Source organism: Anas platyrhynchos, chromosome 27, assembly GCF_047663525.1.
Source record: "Anas platyrhynchos isolate ZD024472 breed Pekin duck chromosome 27, IASCAAS_PekinDuck_T2T, whole genome shotgun sequence".
Taxonomy (NCBI): domain Eukaryota; kingdom Metazoa; phylum Chordata; class Aves; order Anseriformes; family Anatidae; genus Anas; species Anas platyrhynchos.
In genome coordinates, this window is record NC_092613.1 from 4,733,718 (window position 1) to 4,761,185 (window position 27,468).

General features: G+C 54.8%; 2 protein-coding genes across 2 annotated transcripts in view; both read left to right on the forward strand.

Moving 5' to 3' along the window:
• The first annotated feature begins 15,190 nt into the window (after positions 1-15,190).
• Positions 15,191-20,518, forward strand: LOC101798606 (lysozyme C-like). The gene is made up of 4 exons (XM_005014608.6): positions 15,191-17,920; positions 18,287-18,445; positions 19,029-19,107; positions 19,534-20,518. Exons 1-4 carry the CDS (start codon positions 17,767-17,769, stop codon positions 19,592-19,594), a joined length of 453 nt encoding a protein of 150 aa, XP_005014665.2. The 5' UTR covers positions 15,191-17,766; the 3' UTR covers positions 19,595-20,518.
• Positions 20,519-23,075: 2,557 nt separating this feature from the next.
• CACNA1S (calcium voltage-gated channel subunit alpha1 S) overlaps positions 23,076-27,468 on the forward strand; it is a 32,104-nt gene continuing 27,711 nt past the window's right edge. Inside the window, exons 1-2 of the mRNA XM_027444879.3 lie at positions 23,076-23,390; positions 26,684-26,789. Of these exons, the coding sequence (XP_027300680.3) occupies positions 23,230-23,390; positions 26,684-26,789 (267 nt within the window). The 5' untranslated portion in view covers positions 23,076-23,229. The remainder of the gene's footprint in view (positions 23,391-26,683; positions 26,790-27,468) is intronic.

Below are 27,468 nucleotides of genomic sequence, written 5' to 3' on the forward strand. Positions count from 1 at the left end.
CCGGCTTCGTTACGAGGCTGAGACGAGACGTTAAAATCAAGAGATGAATGAAGAAAGAAAGAAATTAAAAAAAAAGATCCAAAAAACACAAAACGCCGCAGCAGGGGGGGAGGCAGCATCCCCCCCCCCAGCGACCCCCAGGGGGTTTCCTCGCCCTCCCCTCCCTCTCTGCTTTTTTTCTTTTTTTTTTCTGCGGCTGGGGGATTTGGATGGAGGAAAGGAAGAGCTGGCAAAAATCAGCCTCTGCCGCTCCCCCCCGGCTTGTCCCCGTTTGCCCTGCGCTTTGGCAGCTCCAGGCTGCGGGCAAACGGCGGGGACGGAGCGGGGAAGGGGTGGGGGGGGGGGCACGGATCCATCGTGGCGCTGGACGCAGTGCAGGGGGCTGGAGATGCTGCAGGGGGGGCGCGGGGCTTTGTCACCCCCCTGCCCACCCAGCGCTGCCATCAGAGCCCAAATCCCCCTAAATCCAACCCCTCCTTTTCCTCTTCCCCCCCCAGACCCCCCCTCGTGCCTCAGTTTCCCCACACCACCCTGGGGCAGAGGCTGCTCCATCCCCATCTCCCCGCATCCCCCTCTCCATCCACCCACCCAGCGAGGACAGGGGGGGCTCCGGCCTCTCCCGCAGAGACCGGGGGTAGAGGGGGGGACACTTGGGGACAGCGAGGGACGCGGGGACAGCACGAGCCGCCCCCGGGCTATTTATAACCACCTCCAGCGCCGGTGTGCGGCGGCAGCTCCCGGCGATTATTTTTAGCCCGCTGCAGGGAATCACGGCGGGGCGAGGGCGGGCGGCAGGCGGGGAGGTGCCGCAGCACCGAGCCTCCCAAGCCCTGCCCGCATCCTCGCTCCCAAATCCCCCTTTATTTCTCATTTTTTATTCCCTTATTTATTTATTTTTCGGGGGTTGGAACACCCCCCCACCCCCCCCTTTTTCCCTGCAGGGGATGCGCCCCCAGCCTTGGCACCGGCGCGCGGATGAAGGGCGAGGGGCCGAAACCCGGTGGCCCCCCACAACCTCTCCAAGCCCCCGCTGCAGGCAGGGGCGCACGGGGGGGGGGACGTGAGGATGAGGAGGGGGCTGCGGAGGCTGGGGGGGGGCGGTGGTGGCTGCACAGGGATGGAGGGAGGGGGGGGCTGCCGCCTGCTCGAGACAGGAAGACATTTCCGCGCGCCGCTGTCTGCATCCCTAATGGGCCTCGCTCCGCCGTCGCCTCCCGCTCCCCATCCAGCTCCGGCGCTGCTGCGGAGGCTGCGGGAAAAGAGAGGGGGGGGTGAGGGCACCCCAGGGAGCAGCTCTGGGTCCCCGCTGTGGGTGCCACCGTGGGTGCCCCCCATGTGGAGAGGAAAGTGCCCGCGGAGAGCTCGGGGAGATGGGGATGGAGACACCGGCGGGGGCCACGCTGCAGATGCTTCAGCAGGGTGGGGAATCGCCCCACAGAGGGTGCAGGGTTGGGATGTGGGGCTGGGGGCTACGGCCCCAGATGGGGGACAATGTCCCCCCCTCCTTCCCGTGCGCTGTGAGGCTCCACAGCTCCACCCCACACAACCCCGACCCGCTGCTGCCCCACATTTTGCAGCCCCCGCAGCCTGCAGGACCTGCGGAGCAGCCGGCGGCACCTCCCCAGCACCCCAAAAAATGGGCACCCCAAAACATCTGGGCACTCAAATCCGGGGTCAGGCACCCCAGGGGACTAGGGTTGGGCACCCAAACCAGGAGCATGGGGCTGAGGGGCGAAGCGAAGCCCCCCCCACACCCCGTTCCTGGCGGTTTCCCGGTTTATTTTCTCCCCTATTAGATTCCAGCTGGCAGGACGGCGCCCATAAATATACATAAGGGCTCATTTCCATGACGGTTTATTCGGGGAGCAAATTCCACAGCTGCCTGGCAGACGGCTCCGTGCCCGGGGATGCAGCAGGGCCGTGCCCGGTGCCGGCCGTGCCTCAGTTTCCCCACCTGGAAATCGCGGCGCGGGGGAACGGCTTTCCCCACGTTTTCGGAAGCGCTATTCCTGGAAAGCTTGGGGTGTCATTATCGAGGCTATTTATAGTAAATGGGTTATTAATAGGATTCTTTGCAGCCTGGCAATGGGTAATTTGCCCCCGAGTGTGCGTGGGGATGGCCCCAGCCCCAATCTGCCCCCATCCCGGGGGGAAATCACCCCAAAACCCCGCATGGGACCCGCTGGGATCCCACATCAGGGCCAGGGCCTGGTGGCGCTGGAGTCCAGCTCTTGTGTTTCGATCATGATGATGAGCTGAGTCACAGCTGGGGTGCTGCTAATTAAATGTATTTCTTAATTAACAAGATCACAGAGAAGGCCTGCCAGCCCGGCTGGGCTTTCAATCACGGCTGACAGAGGCAGCTGCGGCCGCAGCCATGGCCTGAGGTGTGACGAGCGTCCTGGTGCTCAGCTCAGCCCCTGGCCCCCTCCGATGCCATCGTGTCCCCCCCGGGAGCTGTCACGGTGAGGATGAGGAGGGGGCGTGCGAAGCAGCAGGGTCCCATGGGTGGGTAGCCCTGGGGTGCTGTGAGCGTGCCGGGGCTCGGCACGGGGCCGTCGGTGACTCAGGGCTGCGGTGGCTCCGTCCGGCTCCACGTCCGCCCCGTCCCTCCCTGCCACCTGAGCCCATTAATATTAATCACAGCACCCCACTGCTGCTCCCCGAGACCTCAAAGCACGACCTGAAGTCACCCCCCCTGCCCCCTGCCTGGGGACATCTCCGTTCCCCTTCGGATGGGGAAACTGAGGCACGGGAACTGGGGCAGGGGCAGCGCCAGGAGCGGGGGCGACCCAAGGTGTTCCCCGCTCCCCTACGGGGTCTGGCCTGGAGGATGGGGCAGCAAAATCCTTGGGGAGGCACCCACGGCCCCACAGATGGGCGAAGCAAAGCGGGTGAAGGGGATTTTCCTGGCTTGGAGGAAAAAAAAAAAAAAGAGAGAAAAAGATAAAAAAGAGGGAAAAAAATTATTAATGAATAATAATAATAAAAAAAAACCAATCTGCCCCCCATGCTGAGCTCTCCCACGCTGAGCTCTGCCCCTCGGCAGTGGGGCGATGCCCCGGCAGGGTGCTGAGCGATGTGGGGGGGCTCCCGCGTCCTCCCCGCCGGTGGGCGAGGGCGGGCGGCGGCGGCGTTGGGCTTCTCCCAGGTTTTGGCAGTCCGGTCATGTCCTGGCGGGGAGCAGCAGCAGCTCTGAGTCACGTTCCAGCAGCAGCGGTGACTCACGGCTGCCCCAGCCTCCTGGGGAGCAGCCGGCACATTGCAGAGATTCCTGGATGGAGGCAGGAAAATAAAATTAAATAATAACAACCCCCCCCCCCCCCCCTCACCATCACACGCTCCCCGTCCCCGCCTCTCCCCCGAATTCTCCTGCAACAAGGGCGCAAGCAGCAAATTCCTGCGCCGCCGGGAAACACCTCCCGCCCGCGGCTCGCTAGACGCCGCGATGCACGACCTGGTTCTCAATTGCACGAAACGCCCTTTGCCGGCAGCCTGCGGGGGCCCTGCAAAGGATGAGGAAGCTGCAACCCCCCCCCCCCAAAAAAAAATAAATCCCCCCCAGGTGGCAGTCGCATCCTGCCACTGCGATGCAGAATGGGGTGCAGCCGGGTGGGTGCTGGGGACCCCTCCAGCTTTGCCTCGCTCCCTGGAGGTTTTTTTGGGGGGGGGTTGCACGGTCCCAGCTGCATTTTTTTTTTGGGGGGGGGGGGGCGTTGTAACCTTTTTGCATCATTTTTCAGCATTTCCCATCCGAAATCCCTGCACCCAGGGGTGCCCCCAGCACAGCCGGGTTGGGAGGGGAAATGCGAGTCCCACGGGACCCTGGGTGCCGCAGGGACGGCTGCGCTGGGCAGGGCTCCCCTGTGGCCTCCTTCGGCCTCGGCCATCTCCTACCAGGAGCGCTCGGCCGCTCGGCAGCCCGCGAACACAGCCGAAAACCCCGCGGGCTGCAGAGGCTGCGGGCGGGCAGAGGCCGCGCTGCGGAGGCTCCGACTCGCGCAGCCCCAGCGCCGCGGCGCGGGCGATGCTCCCGAACAGGCCCCACGGGGATGTGCAGGCAGCAGCGTTGAGCACAGCCCCTGTGGATCACAGCCCCTGCGGATTGCAGGTCCTATAAGGCAGGATTGCAGCCGTTATAGGGCAGGTTTGCAGCCCCTATAGGGCAGGGCATGGGGAGCAACCCTTCTCCACGCGGCGCAGACCCCCCTAGCTCCGCTCCAGCAGCTCCTGGGAATGCACCTGTGGAGCCCAACACCTATAGGGCAAGAGATCCTGCTGTGGGGAGCTGGCCCCTACAGAGCCCAGGTCCTATACAGCCCAACCTCGGCCACTTTAGCATGAGGGATACCCCATTTGGCTGGAGACCAGCCCTACAGAGCAAGGAACCCCATCTCCTGTGGTGCAGCGCTGCACCTACATCAGTTATCACGCAGGAGAATCTACCCAACAAAGCAGTCCCTACTGGGAGGGGGATGCTTCCCCTGTAGAGACCCCCCTATGGAGCCTGTCCCTATAGAGCAAGAGCCCCCACCCCACAAAGCAGCCTCCCGACGTGCTGCGGGACAGGATCGGGCGCAGGGTGCATTTCGGCTGGCACCTGCTGGCCACCTTCCTGCTGGCTCCAGGCCCTTGAACCTTCCTGCATCCCATTCCTGACACCATCAGGCCGTGCTACCCAGCCAGAATTTGGGATTTGGAATCCAGGTTTCGGGTACCTGGCTGGGATTTGGGTTGAGCACAGGACAGTGAAGCCTCTGCAGAGAGGCTGCTGCAGCAGCACCGGTTCCTCCTTGCCGCGGTTTGCGTTTTCTCAATGATGGGTGGCCCGGCCCCCAAGAGTAGCAGCCGTGTGGGTTTCACAATGTATTTCGGTCAGTGCTTACAAGAAAAGGCCACGGGGAGGGCTGCGGGGATTCCAGTAAATGGCCCCCGAGCCTTCCTCATTCTCAAGAATGGGAAACTGCACGACTTCTCCACGGGGTTTCGCTTTCCACGTGGGGAGACCAGAAGGTGAAGTGCTCCGCGTGGCCATTGCTGCGAGGGGGCTGAAAAGGCAGGGGGAGGCAAAATTCAATAAATTCGTATGATTTAAAATCATAAAAAGTTATATTTGTATGATTTTTTAATTATCGAAATGGAACCCATTCAAAATGGGTTTTGCTGAGTGTAGGACGGGACCCTGCTTCCCCCAGAGTTCCCCAGTGGTCCCGCTGGGCTTTTGCTGCAGGTTTTGGGTGTAAAATATTTTTCTTATGGGAAAACACAGTGGGGAATCACAAGGTGCCCCGTGCGCTGGGTTTCCCAGCCTGTTTTGGAGGTGCTCAGCGCAGCCGAGTGATTGCTGCACCCCAGCAGGACAAGGGATCCGTGTCCAGGCAGCCGTGCACCTCTGGAAGTGCTCCTTGGTGACATCCTGGGGGCTTCATCCTGCCCTACTTGGCCCCCCAGCACCCGGGGGACGCTCAGTGCCGGGGGCAGGAGCTGGCTCTGTGCCTCCCTGGCGCTCATGGCCCACAGTTTTTTTGCAGGGTTTCACCCTGCAGCCATGCTCGGGGACGGCACGATGCTGGTGGCACGGCTGTGACCGTGTCTCTGCCCTGCTCCTCCAGCCCTCAGCAGCCTCTGCGGGCCCTTTCCCCTGCCGCACGTGGATGCTGCAGCAGCGCAGGGGGCAGCTCGGGGCTGGCCAGAGGCCAGCGGGCCGGGGAGCAAGCTGGGCAGGGGCTTGGCAAAAAATAGCAAGCAGGTGCCCTCTGCCCCAGAAGCGATTTGTCGCTGGGTAAACAGGAAATCTATTCTTAGGCCCATTCATGAGCTGCGGGCTGACGGCAGCTCCCCGCTCCGGGCTTGTTTTGTTCCTCGCTGACACACGGGTGACGCCGGGGCGGAAGGCGGCCACGCAGATGTTCCAGCCCCGCGGGCTTCCCCCTCGCTTGCTTTTTCCCTCCCACCCCCGGCAGCACCCTGAGCTTCCTCGGCTTTTCCAGGGGTGCTGGGGTTTCCCCTGCGTGAGGCAGCAGCAGGAGGTGCAGGGGCGAGGGGGGAACACGCGCGGTTGGTGGCACCCTGGAGGGCGCCTTGGCAGGGCTCTGCCCCCCACACCTGAACTCCTTTCGCCCTTTCCCAACATTATCTCTTGCTTCCGAGGAGATAAAGCCACCAGAGCTTGCCCTTTCTTGGGATGGGCTGAGCTGGTTAGGCTGGGGAAGGGGGGAAAAATACTGACAGACCTCCCCAGAGACCCCCAGGGTGGTGATGGTTGAGGTTTATTTTTGCCCCCAGTTCTTTCCCTGAGCATTGTCCCCATTTGCAATGCTGGGCTGTGACCCACCTCCCTTCCATCTGCAGATCCCTTCCACCTGTGACACCCCTGGGATCTGGCTGAGGCTTTGGGGCTGGGGCTGGGGCTGCTGCAGGGCTCTGCAGCTGTCCCCGTCTAATGGGTAAGCGGGGACCCCCAGATCCCTGGGGGATGCAAGGCTCCTGGGGCCCCCAGAGCCTCCCCGCATCCCATTTGAGCCCCCGGCAGGCTCAAAGTGGTGACTTCTGCCTGGGCAACGTTTCTGGGGAGCTAAAGAGGGTGGGGACAAAAAAACACTTCTGGGGACTAAAGAGGATGGTGAAAAGCATTTGTGGGCAGAATAAGGTCCAGGGAAAGTCTGGGTTGGGCAGGAGTGCAGGGACACAGAGGGGGGTGTCTGTGGTTATGGGGTGCCCCCACACCAGGGGACTGAATTCAGGAGCTGTGACAGGCTGGGAGAGCAGCACCCTAAATCCTTAATTAGGGTCCCCGAGCTGGGTGAGGGCGAGCTACCAGCCCGGGCTCTGCAGTTACGGGCAGGATGCCGCTGGGGCACAGCCCCTGGTGCCCATCCCGCAGAAAATACACCCTCCAAAAAGGCTCCTGGGGCGCACACTGGGCTGGCAGGAGGGTTTAGGGCAAGCTTTATGGCCTCATTTCCACCGATCCTTGCACAAACCCGAGCATCTCCCCTGCACCAGCCGGCACCGGGCTCGGAGGAAAGCTGAGGCGTTGCTGCCCTCGGGCGGCAGCAGGCAGCACAGCACCGAGGGGTGGCCGGTCCCCAAATTGTCCCCAGCTTGTCCCCTGGGGTCCCCCAGCCTCTATATCCCCTGTAGAGAGCAAGGAGGGAGGGGAAGGGGGATCCAGTTTGTCTGTGCAGTAGCGACCGTGCCCCCATTTCGCTCCTTTTTTGCCTCAAAAAGCCAAAGCGCAGGGAGGTGGGATTGAAGTGGATCTCGCTCTGGGTGAGGGCAAAGGGAGGGCCTCAAGGCCACAAGCAGCAAAACTGGGGGCGAAAACGAAGCTGTGGGGAGGCCTGGCTCATCTCCTCCTGGGTCACCCTGTTTCTCCCAAAACTAGCGATCCCGAGGAGCAGGGCAGTGTGGAGCGGGATCACCTGGATCCATCTGACCAGGAGGAATTTCAGCTGTGAAGGAACTCACTCCCCCTTCACGAGACACTTTCCATTCCCCTTCCTGGGAGTCACATCGCTGCAAACAGCTGAGGCTGGTGCCGGAGGCTCGGGATCTCCCAGACACTCGAGTGGCCAGTCCCAAGGGCTGTGAAGAGCCCAAATGGGTGTCCCCGGCACAGTGTGGGGCTGCAGTGGTTGGAGGGCTGGGTGATGGTGGTGGTAGGGCGATGGTTGGACCAGATGATCTTGGAGGGCTTTTCCAACCTTCATGGCACTGCCTACACCTGAGTCCGGCACGGAAAACAAAAGCAAAGTCAGTCACACCCCAGCTGGGGTTTTCAGGCATCTCCCCCTGCAGCAGGAGGCAGACAGCGGGGCGGATCTGGGTGCTGAAGAAAAGCAAATTACCCCACCTCCTTCCCCACAGCCTCCAAACCACCTCCACCATGGGGCTTCTTTTCTGAACCTGCACCACGGGGCGCCCTGGTGCAGCTGCAGCACCCACGATGCTCCCCAAGGCCTTCAAACACAGCCACCATGTCCGACACCATCGCCTGGCATGGCATGGGCCACGGGTGTGCTGGCACTGTGGGGCCGGGTGGCGGTGACCATGGCTCCCAGGAGACTTGTCCTCTCTCTTCAAAGTCTCCTTGGGGCCCTGCAGCGTTTGGGGACAAAGATTTGTACCACAGGGGATGAGAATTTGCACCACAGGGCGGCAGAGGATGGAGGGAACAGAGGAAAGGCTTCACTGTGGGTCCATGGGAGGCCAGGGGGAGGACAGCGTCCTGTGAGGGGTGACTGAGGGCACTGGGGGGGTTTGGGCTGGGGAAGAGGAGGCTCAGGGCAGAGCTCATTGCTCTGGGACCAGAGGGAACGGCCTGGAGCTGTGCCAGGGGAGGTTGAGGTGGGCAATGAGGAGCCATTTCTGCTCAGACAGAGCGGGCAGGCGTTGGGACGGGTTGCCCAGGGAGGTGGGGGAGTCCCCGTCCCTGGGGGGGCTCCAGGAGAGGTTGGGGCTGGTGCTTGGGGACACGGCTCGGTGGGGACAGTGGTGGGGGGGTGCTTGGAGCAGGTGACCCTGGGGGGCTCCTCCAACCCTAAGGACACAGTGACTCCATACCAGGAGCACAGGCTCCCTGTCCTTGCCCTGGCACAGCCTCCCCGTGCCAGCTCCGGGTGCGCCCCGCTGTGGAGCCTCCGCTTCCAGCGCCTCCATCGCCCTCCCTCCTCCCACAGCTCCTCCCCCCCCCCCCCCCCATCTCCCGCAATGGTCCCTCCCGCACCCCCCCCATCTCTCCGACAATGGTCCCGCCCGCTCCCCCCCCCTCACCCAGCCCGGAGTGATGACGTATGAAGCGGGGAGGGCGCAGGCGCGGTGGTGGCGGTGGCGTTGCCATGGCGACCCCGCGGGGGGGGCTGCGTGAGGAGGGGGGCGGGGCCCTCCCCGTGTGGGGCTGGGGGCGCCATGTGTATAGGGACTGTGAGGGGACCTGGGTGCATGGGGACAGCCTGTGATGGGGTCCCTCTGTAGCGGGGGGTCCTTTATGGGGACCTCTGTGCAGTGGGGGGTATGCACAGTAGAACCCCTGGAGTCACACAATCACACAGTTATTAGGGGTGGAGGAGCCCCCCAGGGTCACCTGCTCCAAGCACCCCCCCCGCACTGTCCGCACTGAGCCGTGTCCCCAAGCACCAGCCCCAACCTCTCCTGGAGCCCCCCCAGGGACGGGGACTCCCCCACCTCCCTGGGCAACCCGTCCCAACGCCTGCCCGCTCTGTCTGAGCAGAAATGGCTCCTCATTGCCCACCTCAACCTCCCCTGGCACAGCTCCAGGCCGTTCCCTCTGGTCCCAGAGCAATGAGCTCTGCCCTGAGCCTCCCCTTCCCCAGCCCAAACCCCCCCAGTGCCCTCAGCCTCTCCTCACAGGACTTTTGTCCCAGGCCCTTCACCAACCCCATAGCCCTTCTCTGAACACACTTCAGGGCCTCGATGTCCTTTTACTTAAGGACATGAGGGCACCTACAAAACGGGGAGCGCTGTATAGTAGGATGAGGATACCTTCTGCAACAGGCACCCTGTGTATGACAGGGAATATGTAATAGAGCAACAATGCCCCCATTACAGTGCAGACTCCTTTATATCAGGAATTGGGGCTTCCTCACATGACAGGTTTTGGGGACCCTTGTAAAGTGGCAGGGATGAGGGCACCCTGTACCCTAGGGACCCCATGTCACAGGACCCCAAATGTCATGGGGTGACAGGGTGGATGAGGCCCTTCCAGAGCTCAGGGAGCTGGGGTAGAGGCTGTTGTGGCCCAGTGGGTTTGGGGACACCAGGACCTGCCCACGGACAAGCTCATAGGGTTTTTTCCTGCAGGTCGGGCATGAGCAACTACCTCCAACTGTTAAAGAAATGTGCAGGGAAGGAAAGCTCTGTACCTGCCTGACTTCACCTATGGGGAGCGTTCCCCCAGCTGCCCCATGCAGCGCTAGCACAGTGCCATACCCGGCCTGCAGCACCTCTCCCACTTTTCCAGCTGCACCCTTGGGCTCATAAAACATTACAACCCGTTGCAAAGCTGTCAGATTTATGTACCTGTTTTTGCAGGGCAGGGACAAGGAGGTGTTGGCCCAGGCGTTACTGCCACATCCCCTTGCTGTGACATGTTACTCTGGCTTTGCTTGTGGATGAAGGCACAGTGGGAGTTGATGTGGCTTAGGTTTGTTGGTGGAGGGTTTTGCATGTATTAGAGATGGTGAAGTGTGTTTCTTTGCTACAAAACACCCCTGTAAGAACTTAGCCTCCTGACCTGCTCATTTGCAGTGTAGATGGAGCCCTAACAGGGTCAGAAATGCCAAGAAAAGGGAAGTTAGTACATTTGGAAGTAAAAACATAAGTACTGTTTTTGCAGATGCAGCATGGGAGAGGCACGTGAATACTGTATGACCTCGGAGGTTGCTTTCACAACTTTTGCAGTGATGCTGTGGTTAATTCTCCCTGAAATGCAGTTTGTCCTTGTGGCTGCCAGGGTGTGCTGCTGGCTGGTGCCGAGCTGCTGCCACCAGCACCCCCAGGCCCCTTTTGCTGAGCCTTCCAGCCAGGTGCCCCCATATCTGTGCCTGTGTCCAGCATTGCTCCATCTCACCCGGCATTTTCCTGTGTTGGATTTCATGCTGGTGCTGATTGCCTAATGCTAGATCCTCCTGCAAGGCCTTTTGTCCATCCAGGGAGTCAACAGCACCTCCCAGTTTCGTGTCACCAGCAAACTTGCTGAGGATGCACTCCACTCCTGCATCCAGGTCATTAATAAAAACGTTGGCCAGAACCATCCCAGGGGAACAGCACTGATGTAGCCCCGTTTGCTACAACCCTGTGAGCTGTGCCACCACCCCACCATCACCCCGCATAGCATAAACCTGCTTAGCTCACAGCTGGACAGTTTGCCCAGAAGGATGCTGTGAGGGTCAGTATCAAAGGCCTTCCTAATATCCTGAAAGATTATGCCCGCTGCCTTCCCTTAACCCACCAAGCAGGTGACTTTACTGTAGAAGGAGATCAAATTAATAAGGCAGGACTTTCTCCTGAAGAACCCTTGTTTCAGCCTGACTATAGCTTTGTTCTTTAATTTTGTTTCAGTATCCTCCAGGATGATCTACGTAACTTTTCCAGGGACTGACTTTAGACTAATGGGTCTGTAGTTTCCTGGGTCTTCTCATACCCTTTTTGTAGATGGCTTAACGTTGGCTGGATTCCTGTCAGTGGGGATCTCCCTAGACTCCCCAGACCTTTGGTAAATTGGTGAGAGGGATCCAGCTACAATACAAAAATCCTTCATCACTCTGGAGTGAATCCTGTCAGGCCCCATGGGTATGGAACATTGAACTGGTACAACTGGTCCCTTACAATGTCAGTGACCACAGAACATAGAATCATTCAGGTTGGAAACGACTTCTTATATCATCTAGTCCAACCTTTAACCTAGTACTAATGTCCACCACTAAACCAAGCTACTAAATTCTCCATCTACATGTTTCATGAAGATCTCCAGTGACGGTGACTCCACCACTTCCTTGGTCAGCCTATTTCAATGCTGCACAACCCTTTCTGTAAAGAAATTTCTCCTAATATCCAACCTAAACCTCCCCTGGTGCAACCTGAGGCCATTTCCCCTCATCACTTGGTGCTTGGGAGAAGAGCCTGATCCCCTTCTCCCTGTAGCCTCCTTTAAGGTAGTTGTAGAGTGTGATGAAGTCTCCTCTGAGCTTCCTTTTCTCCAAGATAAACAACCCCGGTTCTCTCAGCAGCTCCTCAACACCCTTCACTGGCTTTGTAGCCCTTCTCTAGACACGCTCCAGCACCTCGATGTCCTTCTTGTAGTGAGGGGCCCCAAAATGAACGCAGTGCTCGAGGTGCGGCCTCACCAGAGCTGAGTACAGGGCACAGTCACCTCCCTAGTGAGCCCTGGGGACACCACTGGTGACCGGCCTCCAGCTGGATTTAACTCCATTCACCACAACTCTTTGGGCCTGGCCACCCAGCCAGTTTTTAACCCAGCAAAGCATACATCTGTGGCCTTGAGCAGCCAGCTTCTGTGGGAGACTGGTGTGGGAACCAGTGTCAAAAGCCTTACTGCTGTCTTCGTAGGCCACATCCACAGCCTTTCCCTCGTCCACTGGGCGCATGGCTTTGTTGTAGAAGGAGATGAGGTTCATCAAGCAGGACCTGCCTTTGATAAACCCATGTTGACCGGGTCTGATCACCTGCTCGTCCTGGAAGTGCTGCGTGAAGGCACTCAGGATCATCTGCTCCATGAGCTTCCCCGGCACCGAGGTCAGACAGACAGGGCTGTGGTTCCCTGGATCCTCCTGGTGGCCCTTAGGATGGCAAGGCTCCTCTGGTCATGGTTCTCTGACTGTGCAGGCAGCCCAAGATCTGTCACTACCATTTAAAACGGAGGCAAAAAAAAAAAGGCATTTAATGCCTCCACCTTTTCCTCATCCTTCCTTAGGTGACCATCTGCATAAAATATCAGTCCAATGTTTTCCTTTGACCTCCTCTTGCTGTTGGCACACTTGAAAAAGCCTTTTTTTGTTGTCTGACACCGCAGCGGCCAGTGTCATCTCAAGGCTGAGTTTTGGCTTTTGTCATTTTCTCCCTGCAGATGAGAACTGCATCTCTGTCCTCTCCTCATGAAGACAGGCCTTGTTTCCAGAGGTCATATACTTTTTTTTTTTTTTTCTGCCCTAGTTTCAGGAGGAGTTCCCTATTCAGCCGGGCCGGTCTGCTGCCCCACTTGCTTTACTTGCATCAAACAGGCAATCCCAAACTCCTCCTGGGTCTTGCAGCAGGCACCATTCCCAACTGAATGCTGCAACTTGAAGACTGGATTTTAAGGCCAAGAGGGAGGCAGAACACTTTAAGTCTTTTTGCTTCTCAAAGGGGATCATGGACGTGACTTGGCTTTCTGACTGGCTGGTACCACTCTTGTTGCGATGAGCAGGTACGAGGGAAGGTGAGGTGAGATGCCAGTTTCTTGCAGAAGTTTGGAGTCAAGGCTTATGAGCAGTGTATTTCAGGTCACCACAAGTTGTGGCAAGACCTCCACACCCAGCCACCTAATTTTGGGTGTGATGGAGCACCAGGAAACTTAACAAGGAGTCAACAGAGTTGAATAGGATGTGCAGAGCAGAATCAGTATCTTCTGCTGTTAGCATTTTGAAGTTCTAAACTCTGGGTGAGACGAGGAGCAATATTTGCTTGAAGATGTTTGCTTTTAGTTGTGTTCAGCCTATTTCCCTTCCCATGGCAGTCCAGTGGCATTTTGCTTCCTTGAACCTATTTGTGTGTCTGCAAGTCTTCACGGGGAAAACAACTGGCAAAAGACAGGTGGAAGTGTGCATTATTTTCTGTATAGTCCCATGGTTAGCAAGTGCAGGATGGAGTAAAGGACCTTGCTGAAAGCAAGGCGGTTCCTGTATTTGCTGGTGGCACTCGGTCGCTGATGGAAGGGATGGGAGTGAGCCACAGGGAGGAAAACTTTGTCCTGAAGCCTCTTCCTGAATCACACAACTCTGGCACAGGCTGGACCAGGTCCATAGTGGTGGGACAGCTGTGTCGTAGCCCCCCAAAGGGCAGAGCTCCCATAGTACGAGGGATACGCTGCCTGTTTATCACTGTTTATCAGCTCCATGGGTGCAGTGTATTTCTGTCATGTGTCTTAGGACAGTTTGGCCTCTATCAGCTCATACTGGGGAAACTGCGAATGAAACACGGACTGTACAAAATGTCTGCTTGTGAAGACCTTGAGAAGCGTTCACCGAACTGTTAGCGTACAGCTCACAGTGTTGGGGTGACATTTCTGCCTTTGTGTGCCTGTTTACTTTATCACTTCTTTAACCACATCCGTGACCTGACCACCCAGACATTACTATCTGAGCAAGCAGAGGCGATTGTTTTCATTTCTGTGGCTTGCCTCCCCTTCTACTTGGATCAGAAGACCTGGAATCAGGCCTTTACAGGTGATGATGTAGTTAGAATTTCCCTAAACACCTGAGTAGCCTACTGTGAGGTGGATAGGTGAGCAATTTCTGCTGGAGATAACCTTTCCGTGGCATCAACACTTCCCTCATTTTTCCTCTTGAGGACTGGGGTCTTGCTCTGCCTTTGGTGGTGCACAGATGGATCCCGCAGGGCTGAGAGCCACAGACAAGTGAGCTCCTGTGAGGTTCATGGAGCTGCTCCAGCACGGGGGCGATGCTGTCCCTGAGGACTCGGGAAGACACGCAGGGTGCTGGGAAGGAAGAGAAGCCCCCAGCTTTGAGCAGGGCTCGGCCCTCCAGGATGGATGTGGGGAGGCTCCAAGGAAGAAATTCCACGCTACAGGAAGGCGAAGGCTGGTGGCAGTGCACGAGCCGATTGCTGAGCGTTCCTTTATGTTTAATTTGATGGCTGACCTAAAGGGAGTGACTTTACTGGAAAAGGGATTTTAATAAGGTAACAACGCAGAAGTGGAATTTACTTAATAGACAATGACTCTTTTATTTTTCTAATATGGAGTAAGCACAATCATAATAGAACTATTAGATTTATAATTGGAGCTCCAATATTTTCATTAGGACACGGGATGGGCGGAGGTATTCCATGACACCTATACTTTGTGCTTCACCGGCAAAACAGCTGCTTGCAGGTCTCCACATCGGCTGGTGAAACCTGGAGGAGAGCAGCACTACCCACAGGAGCTGCATCATAAAATCATGGGCTCTTTTGGGTCAGAAAAGGCCCTTCAGATCATCAAATCCAACCAGCAGCCTGACACTAGCCAGTCCATCGCTAAACATATTGCTCAGTGCCACATCCACATGTCTTTTAAATCCTTCCAGGGCTGGGGACTCCACCAGCTCCCCAGGCAGCCTGTCCCAGTGCCCAGCCATCCCTTGGGTGAAGCCCCTGTAGGAACGACTTTGAGATGCTGGAGGTGCACTGGTCCCTGATCCCTGTGGGATGCCTCTGAAGGTGCTACTGGATATGGCCAATATCATCGCAGGAAAGCAGTCGTGCTTTGAGAGGTTCTCATTGACTGGAAAGAAAAAGCAAATGCAATGTTGATCTTCAAAATGCAGGAGGGCAGGAGGATGTGGGAACTCCAAGGCAGCGAGCCTCACCTCTGTCCCTGGGAAAATCATGGATTCAGCCCTCCTGGAAGCCACTTCCAGGTACAAGAGTGGGACTGGAAACCATCAGTGTGGATTAAACAAGGGCAAATTGTGGCTGAACAGCCTCTGGGATGAGCCCACGAACGAAGGGAAAGCAGTGCCTGTTATTTACCTTCCCCTTTCATAAGACTTCCAGCACAGGATCCTGGATGAAACACCAAGATTGGAGAAGGAGGAGGTGCGTGATGGAACAGATATTCCTGCAGCCAGAGGGGAAACCATGTGAGGGAAAAGCATGAGGAGGAAGGAGCACCGACTGTAGCCCCCATCCCTCCTGTGCTGCTCGGGGGAGGCAGAGGTGTCCAGGCATGAAGGAATGAACGTGGGCCAGGGAAAGGGGAGAGGAACAAAAGAGAAATTTCCCCTATTTAAGCTTGTTTTGCCTAGGACAATAATTGACAAGTGACCTCCTTGTGTTTATCTCGACCCACGAGGTTTCCTTGTCCCACTCTTCCTATCTTGTCCCCCTGTCCTGCTGAGATGGGCAGCATGCGAGCAGCAGGGTGATGGCTTGGCCGAGGCTAAGCCTCTGCGAGCAGGGCGGCTGGAAGGCTGATTTCCCAGGTCTGGAGCTGAGGTGGGATGGCAGAGCTCAATGTGACAGCACCTTGGGGACAGGACGGCTGGGCAAGGCTCGGTTCTCTACATGCTGACGTCTGGGTCCATCTGGGACAGGATGTCCAAAGCACCCATGTGGATCTGTCAGATGTGGAACAGCACTTACAGGAAACCTGAATCAGTGACCAGAGGCCACTTTGGGTACTTTGGATCATGACCTGCCAAACTCTAAGTTGTTATTGTTGCTTCTGAGCTTTTGCTGGAGACATAAACACAATCAGAGATTTTACCTGTGCATGTGTTACAATTATACTAATCATATTAATTCTCATACATGTGGTCCCTGCATCATTGAATTCCCGGTACTGATTCAAATTAATTCCTATTTGTCACCATTTTGGCACCTCCCTATCTACAAGAGAGGTGCTCGAGGATGCACGGGTTCAAGCTGTGTCCGTTTCCTTCTCTCCGTGCCATCTTTGGACTCCTGAAGGCTCGGGTAAACAATGACCCAGCATCAAAAGACCAACCCCGGTCAGCTGGAGGATGTGTCCTCTTCCTGTCCGCATTTACCAGGAGTGTCTGCAGGATTAGGATTCAATCTACAATGGGAGCAAATTGGGAGCGTAATTACAGGCAGGAGGACGTTGTTTTATCACCCTGAGATTGTGTCCAACACCCTGTGCCAGGTGCTTTTCCCAGAAGCACGTCTCTTGTTTAAGCCTGGTCAGATACATCAGTTCCTTCGTGAACAGACTGAGAAGGGATTGGATTTCAGATTGACACGTTTAGCCCTCGATGAGCAGTGCTGCATAACAAACTAGGAAGGACGACACCTGCAGAACGAGGCATCTACAGTCACCAGCTGCTTTGGAAAGTTTCCTGTGTATCGTTTCATAATAGACAGGGCCGGCAGTGTGTGTTTTTGGTAGAAATTGCAGTGGGTTTTGAAGCATCTGCAAATAGAGGTGTTGACATTTTGCTGTGGACATGTGTATGACATTGGAGATGCAAATAACTTCTACTGTTGTTGTTTGTTTGTTTTCTGCCCCACTAACCAGAGTGCTAATGTTTTAAAAAGAAATGACTAAAAAATAAAAACAAACTAACAAAAAAACTGACCAATTTAGTAGGTATTTCAAACCCAGAGCCCCCGTCTGTCAACTGCTGCTTCCCACAATGGGAACAAACATGGGTGTTCTGACTCCTCGTCCTGCCTTCTTCTGAACTACTGGACTGTGCGCCTGTCCCTAACCTCATTACACAAACATAAAGGTTTTTTTCCCCACTCCCACTGAATATACCTTAAAATGTGGCCCTTGACAAGCCTCCATCCTAGCCCAGCTTCTAGGACAATGCCATTTCCAGCTCTGGGGTGACAGTAACCCACCCAAGGTGCTCCGTAAAGTGTCCATGGTGGATGCCTCATGAATTGGTACCTACGCTATCGTAAAACTAATGAATGTGTAGCCAAACCCTAATTTAGAGGAACTTGGGGTGACCTCAGTTACTGTAATTACCCTAAAATGGTCCCTATGGCAACCCTGCCCCCATATGATAGGACAACACCAAATCATATCAACAGAACATGCCTAAGGCTAACCCATGGGTTACTGTAATTTCATCCTAAACTCAGTCTTTTCTGTTGCTGGAAATGAGACTCTTAGAGTTTTCGTGGCCTTTATCCACAGGTAAATCCCAGCTCAACTCCTGTGGCAACCATAACCATCATCTCAATGCCAACCCTAAATTTCATCCCTGGAACAACCCTGTCCATGACTTCTGGCTGTGACCTCTGTCCGTGACCCCAGCCTCACCGGGCTGGTGAGATAGGTACTAGCATCCTCCAAAAATTGTCTTTGGCTTTTGGCCCAATACTTTGCTAATTACTGCAAAAACCTCCCACGCTTAACCGGACACGCTTGATGAGCCATTTGGCCCTCCTCCTGCCAGCGGGAATAAAACACTGGTGTTGAGGGCAGTCCTGGCAGACAGAGAGTTCGAGGCAAAGGCTAAAGTTGCTTTGGCTGTTCTTCGCAGGGACTGCAGTATGACCAAGTCAATTCTCTTCTTTGGCTTTCTTCTTGTCTTCCTTGGCCTGACTCTGCCAGGCACCCAGGGAAGAATTATTCCCCGATGTGAGCTGGTGAAGATCCTCCGCAACCATGGCTTTAAGGGCTTCGTGGGCAAAACTGTAGCTGACTGTGAGTATAATGAGCTCCCCCTGTACCTCTCTGCCCATACCACCTTTGTCTTTCTCAGCTTCTTGTAATCCTCCAGCTGTACCACTCTGTCCCACCATTCCTTTGGCAAGCTGTCTTTCATCATTTCTCTTCCTCATCCCCTTCCTTGCCTCCTATTGCTAACACAACACATCCCTGCTCATGCTTCTGCCCACCCAGACTTTTCTCCTTCCAAACATTTGTGCATCCATATCTCAGTCTTACAATGTCCACAATTTAATTACTCTTCCAGGTCTTCCTTCATCATTGACTCCTTCATCTCTTTCCTCTTATTTACCCTGAGCATACATTGATGTTCCTCTTCTGGGCTCTCTCCTCATCCTGCAGGGGTCTGCCTGGTGCAACATCAGAGCAATTACAGCACCCACGCTTTTCGTGATGAGGGTAAGAGCCGGGACTACGGAATCTTTCAGATCAACAGCAAGTACTGGTGTGATGATGGCAAAACCCACGGAACTTCAAATACCTGTCACATCAATTGCTCAAGTAAGTGCTGGGGCAGGGCAAAGAGCTTTCTTCATCCACTCGGTGAAAGCACCCTGCTCTGTCCATGCCACCTGAACAGGCAGCTGCTCTGGGCGTTTCTGTCCATGTGTCTGTCCTGTTTGGAGCGGCTGAGGGCACTGGGGGTGTTTGGGCTGGGGAAGGGGAGGCTCAGGGCAGAGCTCATTGCTCTGGGACCAGAGGGAACGGCCTGGAGCTGTGCCAGGGGAGGTTGAGGTGGGCAATGAGGAGCCATTTCTGCTCAGACAGAGTGGGCAGGCGTTGGGACGGGTTGCCCAGGGAGGTGGGGGAGTCCCCGTCCCTGGGGGGGCTCCAGGAGAGGTTGGGGCTGGTGCTTGGGGACACGGCTCGGTGGGGACAGTGGTGGTGGTGGGGTGGTTGGAACAGATGATCCTAGAGGACTTCTCTAACCCTAATGATTGTGTGATTCTATGATTCTATTAATCCAGCTCCTCAGTATCCCATTTACCCTTCCTGATGAGCACCTTACCCTCTGCCCATCTGTCCGTGCTGTTTCTCTATCCCCCTTCCTTCCATGCTGACTTTTTTTTTCCCTGTTCTGCAGAATTTCTAGATGATAACATTGAAGATGATATTCGGTGTGCCAAGATAATTGCTAAAGAGGCTAATGGACTCTCACGCTGGTAAGGAGCTTTGTGGAGGGAACTGGGGAAGGCTGAGCAGAGGAGACAGAAAGAAATCCTCCTGTTGTCTGGTGGTGGTGGTGGGGGAGCCCTAGATACGGGGGTGTATTTCGTGGAAGTTTAGCACAGCCCTTTTCCTGGAGCTGGGAGAACAGAGGGGTCTTGGATCCCAGCACCCACCCTAACTCCCCTAAATTTCCCTCCCCTTTCCATGGTGAGGATACACCTCTGTTTTTCTTCCCTCACATTCTCCCAGATTGAGTCCACCAGGCTTTTCAGTAATTCATATCTTTCATGATAACCCTGCTTTCTTCACCCAAAACTATCAAAGCCTAATGAATTCTCTTTTTATAACCAATTCAATCATTATCTAACTCCTCAAATGGCATTCTAACTCCTCAAATTACGTTTGCATTTCTTTTCCAGGGTTGCCTGGAAAAAACACTGCAAAGGCAAAAAACTGGATTCCTACGTCAAGGGGTGCTAACTGACTGCCAGCAGCGGCTGTGCTCTCAGGATGACCAACGGTGAAGAGCGGGGTTGTGCAGAGAGCAACTAGGAAAATGGATGGGTGCAGGGAACTGAACACAGCGTAAGGTGGATGGGTTGCTGGATATCGCTAATACAACGAGGCTTTGTGCTAATACAATGCAAGTAGAGAAAATTTAAAGGCTGATGGCATAATAGAAATGAAACTTAGTGGCAGTGAGAGCATTACAGGCGGATTTTCAGCGATTTACTTGCATAGTCCTGTCTCAAGATTTTGTTGTCCTGAATGATGACCATTTAGGTGTTCTCTATGGTTTCCTCTCTTTCTCTCTCCTCCTTCCTTCCTCCCTTCTTCCCACCTTTCCCCTCCCTCCCTTATCTTTCATTCTTTTCTTTCTTCGTATCTGAGATGAAGAAAGTAAGATCCTTAACGAATGCTGCATTAGTTACAAGAGCTGCATAATGGCAGCTGCCTTGTATCTAGGGCAGTCCCTGGCTGAGGTGGGAAGTACAGAGACAGAGAACTGCACTGAAACAGAAACTTGTCCTTAAATTTGTCCTGAACATCTGCTCCTAGCTGATGTGGGAGGTAGGGCACTGAAATGTGTGGACATCTGGTCTGGCAGAATATGGCTTTTCTTATCATCTTTCGAGGTGTCAGATCAAATACAGTGTAGGAAAGATGCAGGGAGTTCCTGTCTCAGTGAGGAAATAAAGGATGGGAAAGCCAATTAGGGCAGGGAAATGTTTTGCCATTTAGATCACGAGTAATTTTTCCAAATGAATGCTGAATCCAGGAACTGCACAAATGGAAGGGGACAACACTTCAGCCTTCAGCCACGCTTGCTTCTTTGTATGCTTTGTTCTGCTGCTTGGTGAGCAGTGACTGCTTTCATGTTTAGACAATAAAGAGATGCTTTCACTTTTGTCTCCAGAGTTTATGTTAATGTATAAACCAATTATGAAAGGTACGTTTATTCAGATGGCTAAAAAATGAAAAGAAAAAAAAAAAAGAAACAAAAAACAAAACAACCCCCCCAAAAAAACAGTTTAATGTAGCCTTGCAGAAGACTCTCTCCCTGTCTACAGGGCAGACCTGTGGCTCTTTCCTCTCCCATGACAAACCCAGGGTTCATGACCTCATTAAGTAATTCAAAGAAGAACTATTTCACATGTGGGAGTCCTTAACATTTAGAGAAAATTCAAGAGAACTTGAATTGAAGCCTGACCTTGTCACTGTATTCAGTGCAGGTAGTTTCAATCCATTCGGGGATTTGAACAACGCTTATCTGGGGTTTTTACTTGTGGGTTGAACTGTGATTAAAGGATATTTTCCGCCTAGCTGATAGTTAAGGGACACTCTCAACAAAAAGAGTTAAGGGGAAGTGAAGGCTGCAAACCACACGTGTCCCTGCTAGGGGCTGCCGGGCTGGAAATTCAGCCTAGCACACACCAATCGAATCTGCCATTACCTCAAACCCTGTGAGCATCACATCGGCCACCAGAAACGGCTGCTGTGGTTTCTCCCTGGTGGCAGCAGAGCACCACACGCCTGCTTGCTCAGCTCCCTGCTCTCACCTTATGCTACAGAGGGCAGTAAGGTTCTTGTAGGGAATCTTAGTGGAATGAGGACCGGCCACAGGCTGGTGGTTATAATTGGAGCTTTATTATCACATAAAAAAACTAGCAATCAGCAGAGCTTAGTGTTATCTCCAATCTCTAGCAGCTAGCACAGCCTGCAGTCACACAGAGCTCCCAGCAGTTAGCATTGCCTTCTTGTTATCCACAGTTCTTGTTCCCTGCATTTTTCAGACAGCTGAACCCTCTGCAGATTGGGTTGAATTCTTAACAACCAGCACACAAAGCAACCCTCAGAATCTAGACTCAGACACGAGTTGCTCTCAGTCCTTGGGGGGAAGCAGCCGATGGTGGCAGCAGCTCGATCGCCATCCCTTGCCGAGCAGCAGCTCCAGTTCAGGTCCTTTGTAGGGTTTGCTGCTGCTTGATTTTATAAAGCAGAGCCCGTGCGTTGTTACGCCTCTGTGATCCATTAGTCTCAGCCTTCAGGGACCCCTCTGTAATGGTGTTGTGCTAATGCCACATCAAGATGGGCCTGCAGCAAGCTCCTGTGCAAAACCCAGGGCGCAGGAAGGCAGCTCCCAGCTCCCAGCTCCCAGCTCCCAGCTCCCAGCTCCCAGCTCCCAGCTCCTGCCTGTGGGCACAGAGATCTGAGAGGTTTCTGAGCATCCTCTCCAAGGACTGCTCGCACCGAGCCTGCCGTGCCCTTTCTCACCAAGACAGCTTTTCCAGGGGCAGGTGCTTCTTCATCCCCCACAGAGACCTCCCGAGGAGGTGCTGTGGGTGCTCTCGCAGCATCCTTAGGGCGAGGGGCTGCGGGTGCCTGGGGTGCTGTCAGCCTCTCGCTGCTCTCAGCATCAGCGCCACTAGATGGGCCCCAAGCCCTTACTGTGCATGGCTCCAGAAGCATAGACTCGTGGCTTTCACCGGGGAGAAAGGGAAAAACAAGGGTGAAATGAGAAAAGGGATCATTGCCAGTGGCACAGAGACGAGTCCGCAGCCCTCAGCAGGAGCAGCGCGACTGCTTTGCACAAAATGCCCCAAAAGGGTGGTGGGGTTACTGCAGGGAGAGGACAGTCATGGTCTGAAGGGTTTCCCGGCCTGCTGGTGTGTAGAGGTCACAACAGTGGGTTCATGGCATTCTGTCATACACAAGGACGTGGAGGCTTTATTTTCTAAAATATCTATTTGTTACAGATTAACACAAATCACAGCAGGGTGATGGTTGGAGCAGATATCTTGGAGGCCTTTTCCAAACTTAATGATTCTGTGATTCTATGAAATCACCACTAACTAATATATATACCACTAACTAGTATATATACAACATATATGCAATATATACAATATATACACAATATACAATATATTGTATACAATATATATATACAATATATACACCACTAACTAATATATTATGATTAAAAAAAAGGCAGGCATGTATCTGGATAGTAAGCCACCACAAATATTGCCAGAAAGTGAATATATTTATGTTGTAGATGTTGAGGGAATAGCACTAATAGTATTTTTCCCAGTAGGGCCGGCTCACTTGTGGCTGCCCCTATTTAGGGGGCATTTTGGGAAGCCCCCCACTGGTTCTCCACCTTGCCCCAAAAGCGTGATGGGGGCACGCGTTGCCCCAGATTGGGCACGGGAGGCTGGAGGAGCCAGGGAAGGGGGTGACCCGGGACAAAGGCACTTTTCTTTTTGCAGAAGGGTGTCCCGGGGCCAGGCAGCCTGTCGCCACCCCCAGCCGGGGTCCGCGGCATGCGAAGCACTCGCCCGCCTCGCAATGCGCCGGGTGAAGGAGCGACAGCTGCTGGGGGCCTTTTGCTGCCTCAGGAGCTGTGACAGCACCCGGGAGCCAGGCTGGGATCTAAATTTAAATCCCTGCTTTGTGTGTTTGGACATGCGAGCGCAGCCTCCAGCCCCCACTGCCCCACCACTCCGCCCGGCGCGCGGAGGAGACGGGCTCCGCAAGAAGGGGGCTCCCGGGGGGCTCCGGCTGGCCACGACCCGGGCAAGGGGGCGAGAAAAGGTTTGGGGACGAACACCATGGAGCCCGCTTCTCCCCAGGATGACGTGAAGAAGAGGCAACAGAAGGAGAAATCCAAGAAGCCGGTGCCACCAGCAGCCCCCCGGCCACCCCGGGCTCTGTTCTGCTTAACGCTGCAGAACCCGCTGCGGAAGGCATGCATCAGCATCGTGGAGTGGAAGTATCTTTTGGGGTGTGCACGGGATGGGGAGCGCACGTGTTTGTGTGTGTCCGTGGGCAGGGGTGCAGGGAATTGGGACCCTCACCCTGCAGCAGCAAGGGAAGGGCTCGGAGGGAGCGGGACAAAGCGAGGAGGAGGTCGGGGACCCCTGTAGGAGGTGTCAGGATGGCTTCCAGGAACATTAGGGGGGTGGTGTGTGAGGAGGGGGCATGGTGCCCGTCCCGGGGTGAGGACGGGGCCAGGCAGAGCCGGGCAGGGACAGGGAGCAGCAGCCGAGGAAGGAGAAAGGGGAGGGAGGTTTGGGGGGGAGCGAGGCCACGGCGAGCTGCTTGGGATGGCTCCTTGAGTGCGTCACCGCCTGCCTGGTCCCGCAGCTGCTCCCTGACGTAGGGGGGGAGGAGGAGGCTGGACAGCGTCCCCCAAATCCTTGCCAGCACTGGTGACCCCTCACCCCTTTCTCCCATCCCTCCCCGGCACCGCTGCCGCAGGTGAGGGCTTTTGTGAGCGACTGCTCAGGGGGACGGTGTCTCTCTGCGCCCCTGGTTTGATTTAGGCACGGGCTTTCGGTGGTTGCTCCTTGGTCATGTTTTTGCTGGGATGTTTTGGCTTGGAAAATGTAAAATGTGGTGTTTCTGCCACCTGGCCAGCAACTATTCCAGGCCGTTAGATGTGGTCTTGTTCACCTGCATTTTATGGAAGGGAAGAGGGTGATTTTACCTTAGTGGGAGAGGAAACATTTCGCTTTGTGTGCAGCGAAACATCTGGGATCAAGTGGTGGGATCTGGGGACATTTCCAGCAAACCCAGTCCTTCCACCCCAGCTTTTCTCATTTCACCCACTGGATTCACATTCACGTTACCAGCCTTGGCAGGGGTGTCCCAGCCCTGCCAGGCTTTGCTCTAACCCAAGGAGGAGGCTTGGTCACCTTGTTCCTACACTGCAAAGGGGCTCTGTGACCGTTGAGTAGAGGAGCAGAGCCAAAATTGGGGAATTCTCCATTTCTGCTTCTCCTTGGCTTTTCAAAACCATAATTCCCAGAGCTGTGTCTGTGTCAAACGCGCAGTGAGCATGGAATAACCTTGCCCATAGAGCCCAGCAGCAGGGGAAGAGTTGGAAATAGGGCTTATGTCCTCCAGCATGCTCAAACACGTTCCTCATCCTGGGCCAACACATGTTGGAGAACACTTAACTGATAGAGGGGTGTGGGGGGACGACGCGGGTGTCCCACCAGGAAGGGTGCAGGTGCTTCTGCCCCATGCAGGACAAACCATCCAGGGCGGTGCATTTCGTTGGCATGGCTCGTGTGCCCGCCTGTGTTTGTACCCCAATGCACCTGACCACCCTTGTTGCAGGGTTGGGATTTACAGGGTCTGATGGGACCGTTCCAGCTCCTGAGGGTGCTGCAGGCTTCAGGGCCAGGCAAGAGGCCAAGTAGAGATGAGCCGTGTCTGTTTTCTGGGGGCATACCTCAGGGGTGGGTTCGTTTTTTTTTTTTTTTTTTTTTTTTTTTTTTTTTTTAATGCTGAAATTTGCTCACATCTCAAACTCCATGTTTGTTAGTACAAGGAAATTGGGGTACTCTGCAAACTGGCACGGCATCACGCGCTCAGCACCTGGTCCAGCAAGCTGGTGGCTACTGGGATGTGCCTGGCTTTGTGGTGCCACTGTGGTATTTCAGGTCATTTCCCAGCCTGGGGGACTTCAAGGCAGAAGTCTTGGTTGGCTGGATTTGGCCCGTTGCATTTCTACCTCGTTACGGTGCCAGATTCGCACACTTGCATGCTACAAGTTCCAGCTCCAATTACAAGAGTTCACCCTCCAGGAAGGCAGAAATAAGCCCGTGGCTGTTTTCCCAGAGCAGGGGGAAGGAACAGAGAGAGAGAAGGGAACCAGGACAGGGCTGCTGAGCAAAGGGCACGGGGGGTGTGGTAGGGACCGATCACCAAATCAAACAAGTGGGGGTCAAAATGGGTCCCCTCCAGCTCTTGCGGATTAGCAAGCAAGATGAGAGAAATCCCCCAACCACTTTCTAGGAACCCAACAAGCCGGGATGTCAAAGGCAACACATGGGGCTTCCACAAGTCCATCGGTGACAAAAGGAAGACTGGGGGAAACGTGGGTCTTCTGCTGAATGAAACGGGACACAGGATGGTGAAAAGGCTGAGGTGCTGAAGGTCTTTGCCTCGATCTTTACCAGCAAGACCAGCCTTTGGGAGTCCAGATGCCAGAGACCAGGGTGAAAGGCTGGGTCAAGGAAGATGTACCCTCGGTGGAAGAGGATCAGGTCAGGGAATACTTCAGCAGACTGGACATTCAGAAGTCCATAAGATCCTCATAAGATCCAGCAGATTTTGTTTTTTATAACATCATCAAGTTTATAGATAGGAGGGTCCAGATAAGGCAAAGTAACCCATGATGAGCAGAGGACATGACTGACAGCACTCAGCCAGCTCAGCAAGCCAAAACAGAGAAAAAAAAAAACCAGGTGCCACTTACTCTGTGATGCTGAATCAGGCAGCCCGATGCCATATAATTACCTGGAGAGCTGAGCTAAGTAGTTAATTAACCGTGGTGCAGGGAAGTGTTGGTATGGCTCCAGGGCTGAGTTTCAAGGGCTGTGCTGGGCTCTGCAGCGGTATCGCTGTGTGGCTGAGCTGCTGGTGTGCCCACGGGCTGGCCTTTGTAGGGTCTGCCCGAGCTGAGGATGGGGGTGCTGGGAAAGTCTGCTTGAGGGTGATAGCAGGTTGGTATGTGCAGATTGGGATGAGAGATCTCAAAACCAGTCCGTGGGGGTCATGACCACTGGATGCTGTCTGATGGGGCAGTGAAATGGAGAAGGAGCTGGAGGGGGGGAGCTGGTTCGTGTTGCAGTTTGTTGATGTAACCCGTGGGTGGGTTTGGCTCCATGGATGGGACTCACTTTCCCCATCTGCACTTGGTTTCAGCAGCTTCCAGTGCTACTGGTGGGTATGGGCAAGGCAAATAGATCAAGGAGAACTGACGTGAGCATTCTGACCAAAAGTGTTCATTGTCCCTTTCTGTGCCATGCTGCACCCAGCTGTCTTCTGCCAGCACAAGGCAGAAAAAAATCCCAAATCCTTATTTCTGAACTCCTTCCCTTTCCAAGGACCTCAGGAAGGGGCAGGAACTGGGGGTGTGCAGGGGGTGAGGTCTGGCTGCTGTCTGGTTCCCTGCCCCAGGGCAAGTTTGGTTCCCCCCATGTACCCGGACAGGGTGGGGGCTGCGCCTGCTTCTCCATTCCCGTCCCCCCCTTCCTTAACTCTTCCTCTCAGGCCTTTCGAGATCATCATCCTCCTGACCATCTTTGCCAACTGTGTCGCCCTGGCCATCTACCTGCCCATGCCCGAGGATGACACCAACGTCGCTAACTCCAGCCTGGTAAGGCAGAGCCCGGTGTGTTCCCCAATCCTCCTCATGCGCAGCCCCACGTTGCACCCCACGGGTGCAAAATGGGGTATCTGTAGTGCTGGGGAGCTGCTGCCACCCTGGGGGATGCGATCAGGTCTTGGCACTGCATGGAGAGAGACAGAGAGGGGCAAGCGGTGGAGAAACTGCTGCAAAATGGGTCCTCAGAGGGGCTGAAACCACCCCCAGGTCAGCACCCAGGGCAGCAGACTGGTGTGTGAAGTGCACAGGAAGGAAGAATTGGTGCCAAAAAAGGAAAGAATCCCCTCTGTTTTTTTTTTTATCCCGATGCTTCCAAAAGGAAACATCCTGTTCCAGAAAGGCTGAAATGTTTTGTTTTAGCATTTTTGGAACAAAGTTTCCTGACCTTTTATTTCTAAACTGTATATTTAACTCTGGGATCCTCTTTTTAATGGGGGAAAAAAACACTGTTAAGCAGAGAGGTCACTCCTTTCCAATCAGTAACTCAATTTTTTTTCCAGTCACTCTGTATTGCCTGGAATAAAATATTTTGCTGTGATCCCAATCAATATTTTTCATTATTTTTAGCTTGCCACCACCTTCCCCGTCTTCAAATCCCTCTCGTGGTTCAATCCACATTGATTTCCATTGAGAGCCTGAGTCTGGGCACTGAATCAAGGCATCCAAATAT

Excerpts from the sequence above, each read along its gene's own strand:
- LOC101798606 (XM_005014608.6), top strand. The coding sequence starts at position 17,767 with ATGACCAAGTCAATTCTCTTCTTTGGCTTTCTTCTTGTCTTCCTTGGC. Across the intron at positions 18,446-19,028 it reads CTGTCACATCAATTGCTCAA|AATTTCTAGATGATAACATT; the intron begins GTAAGTGCTGGG and ends CCTGTTCTGCAG. Across the intron at positions 19,108-19,533 it reads GCTAATGGACTCTCACGCTG|GGTTGCCTGGAAAAAACACT; the intron begins GTAAGGAGCTTT and ends TTTCTTTTCCAG.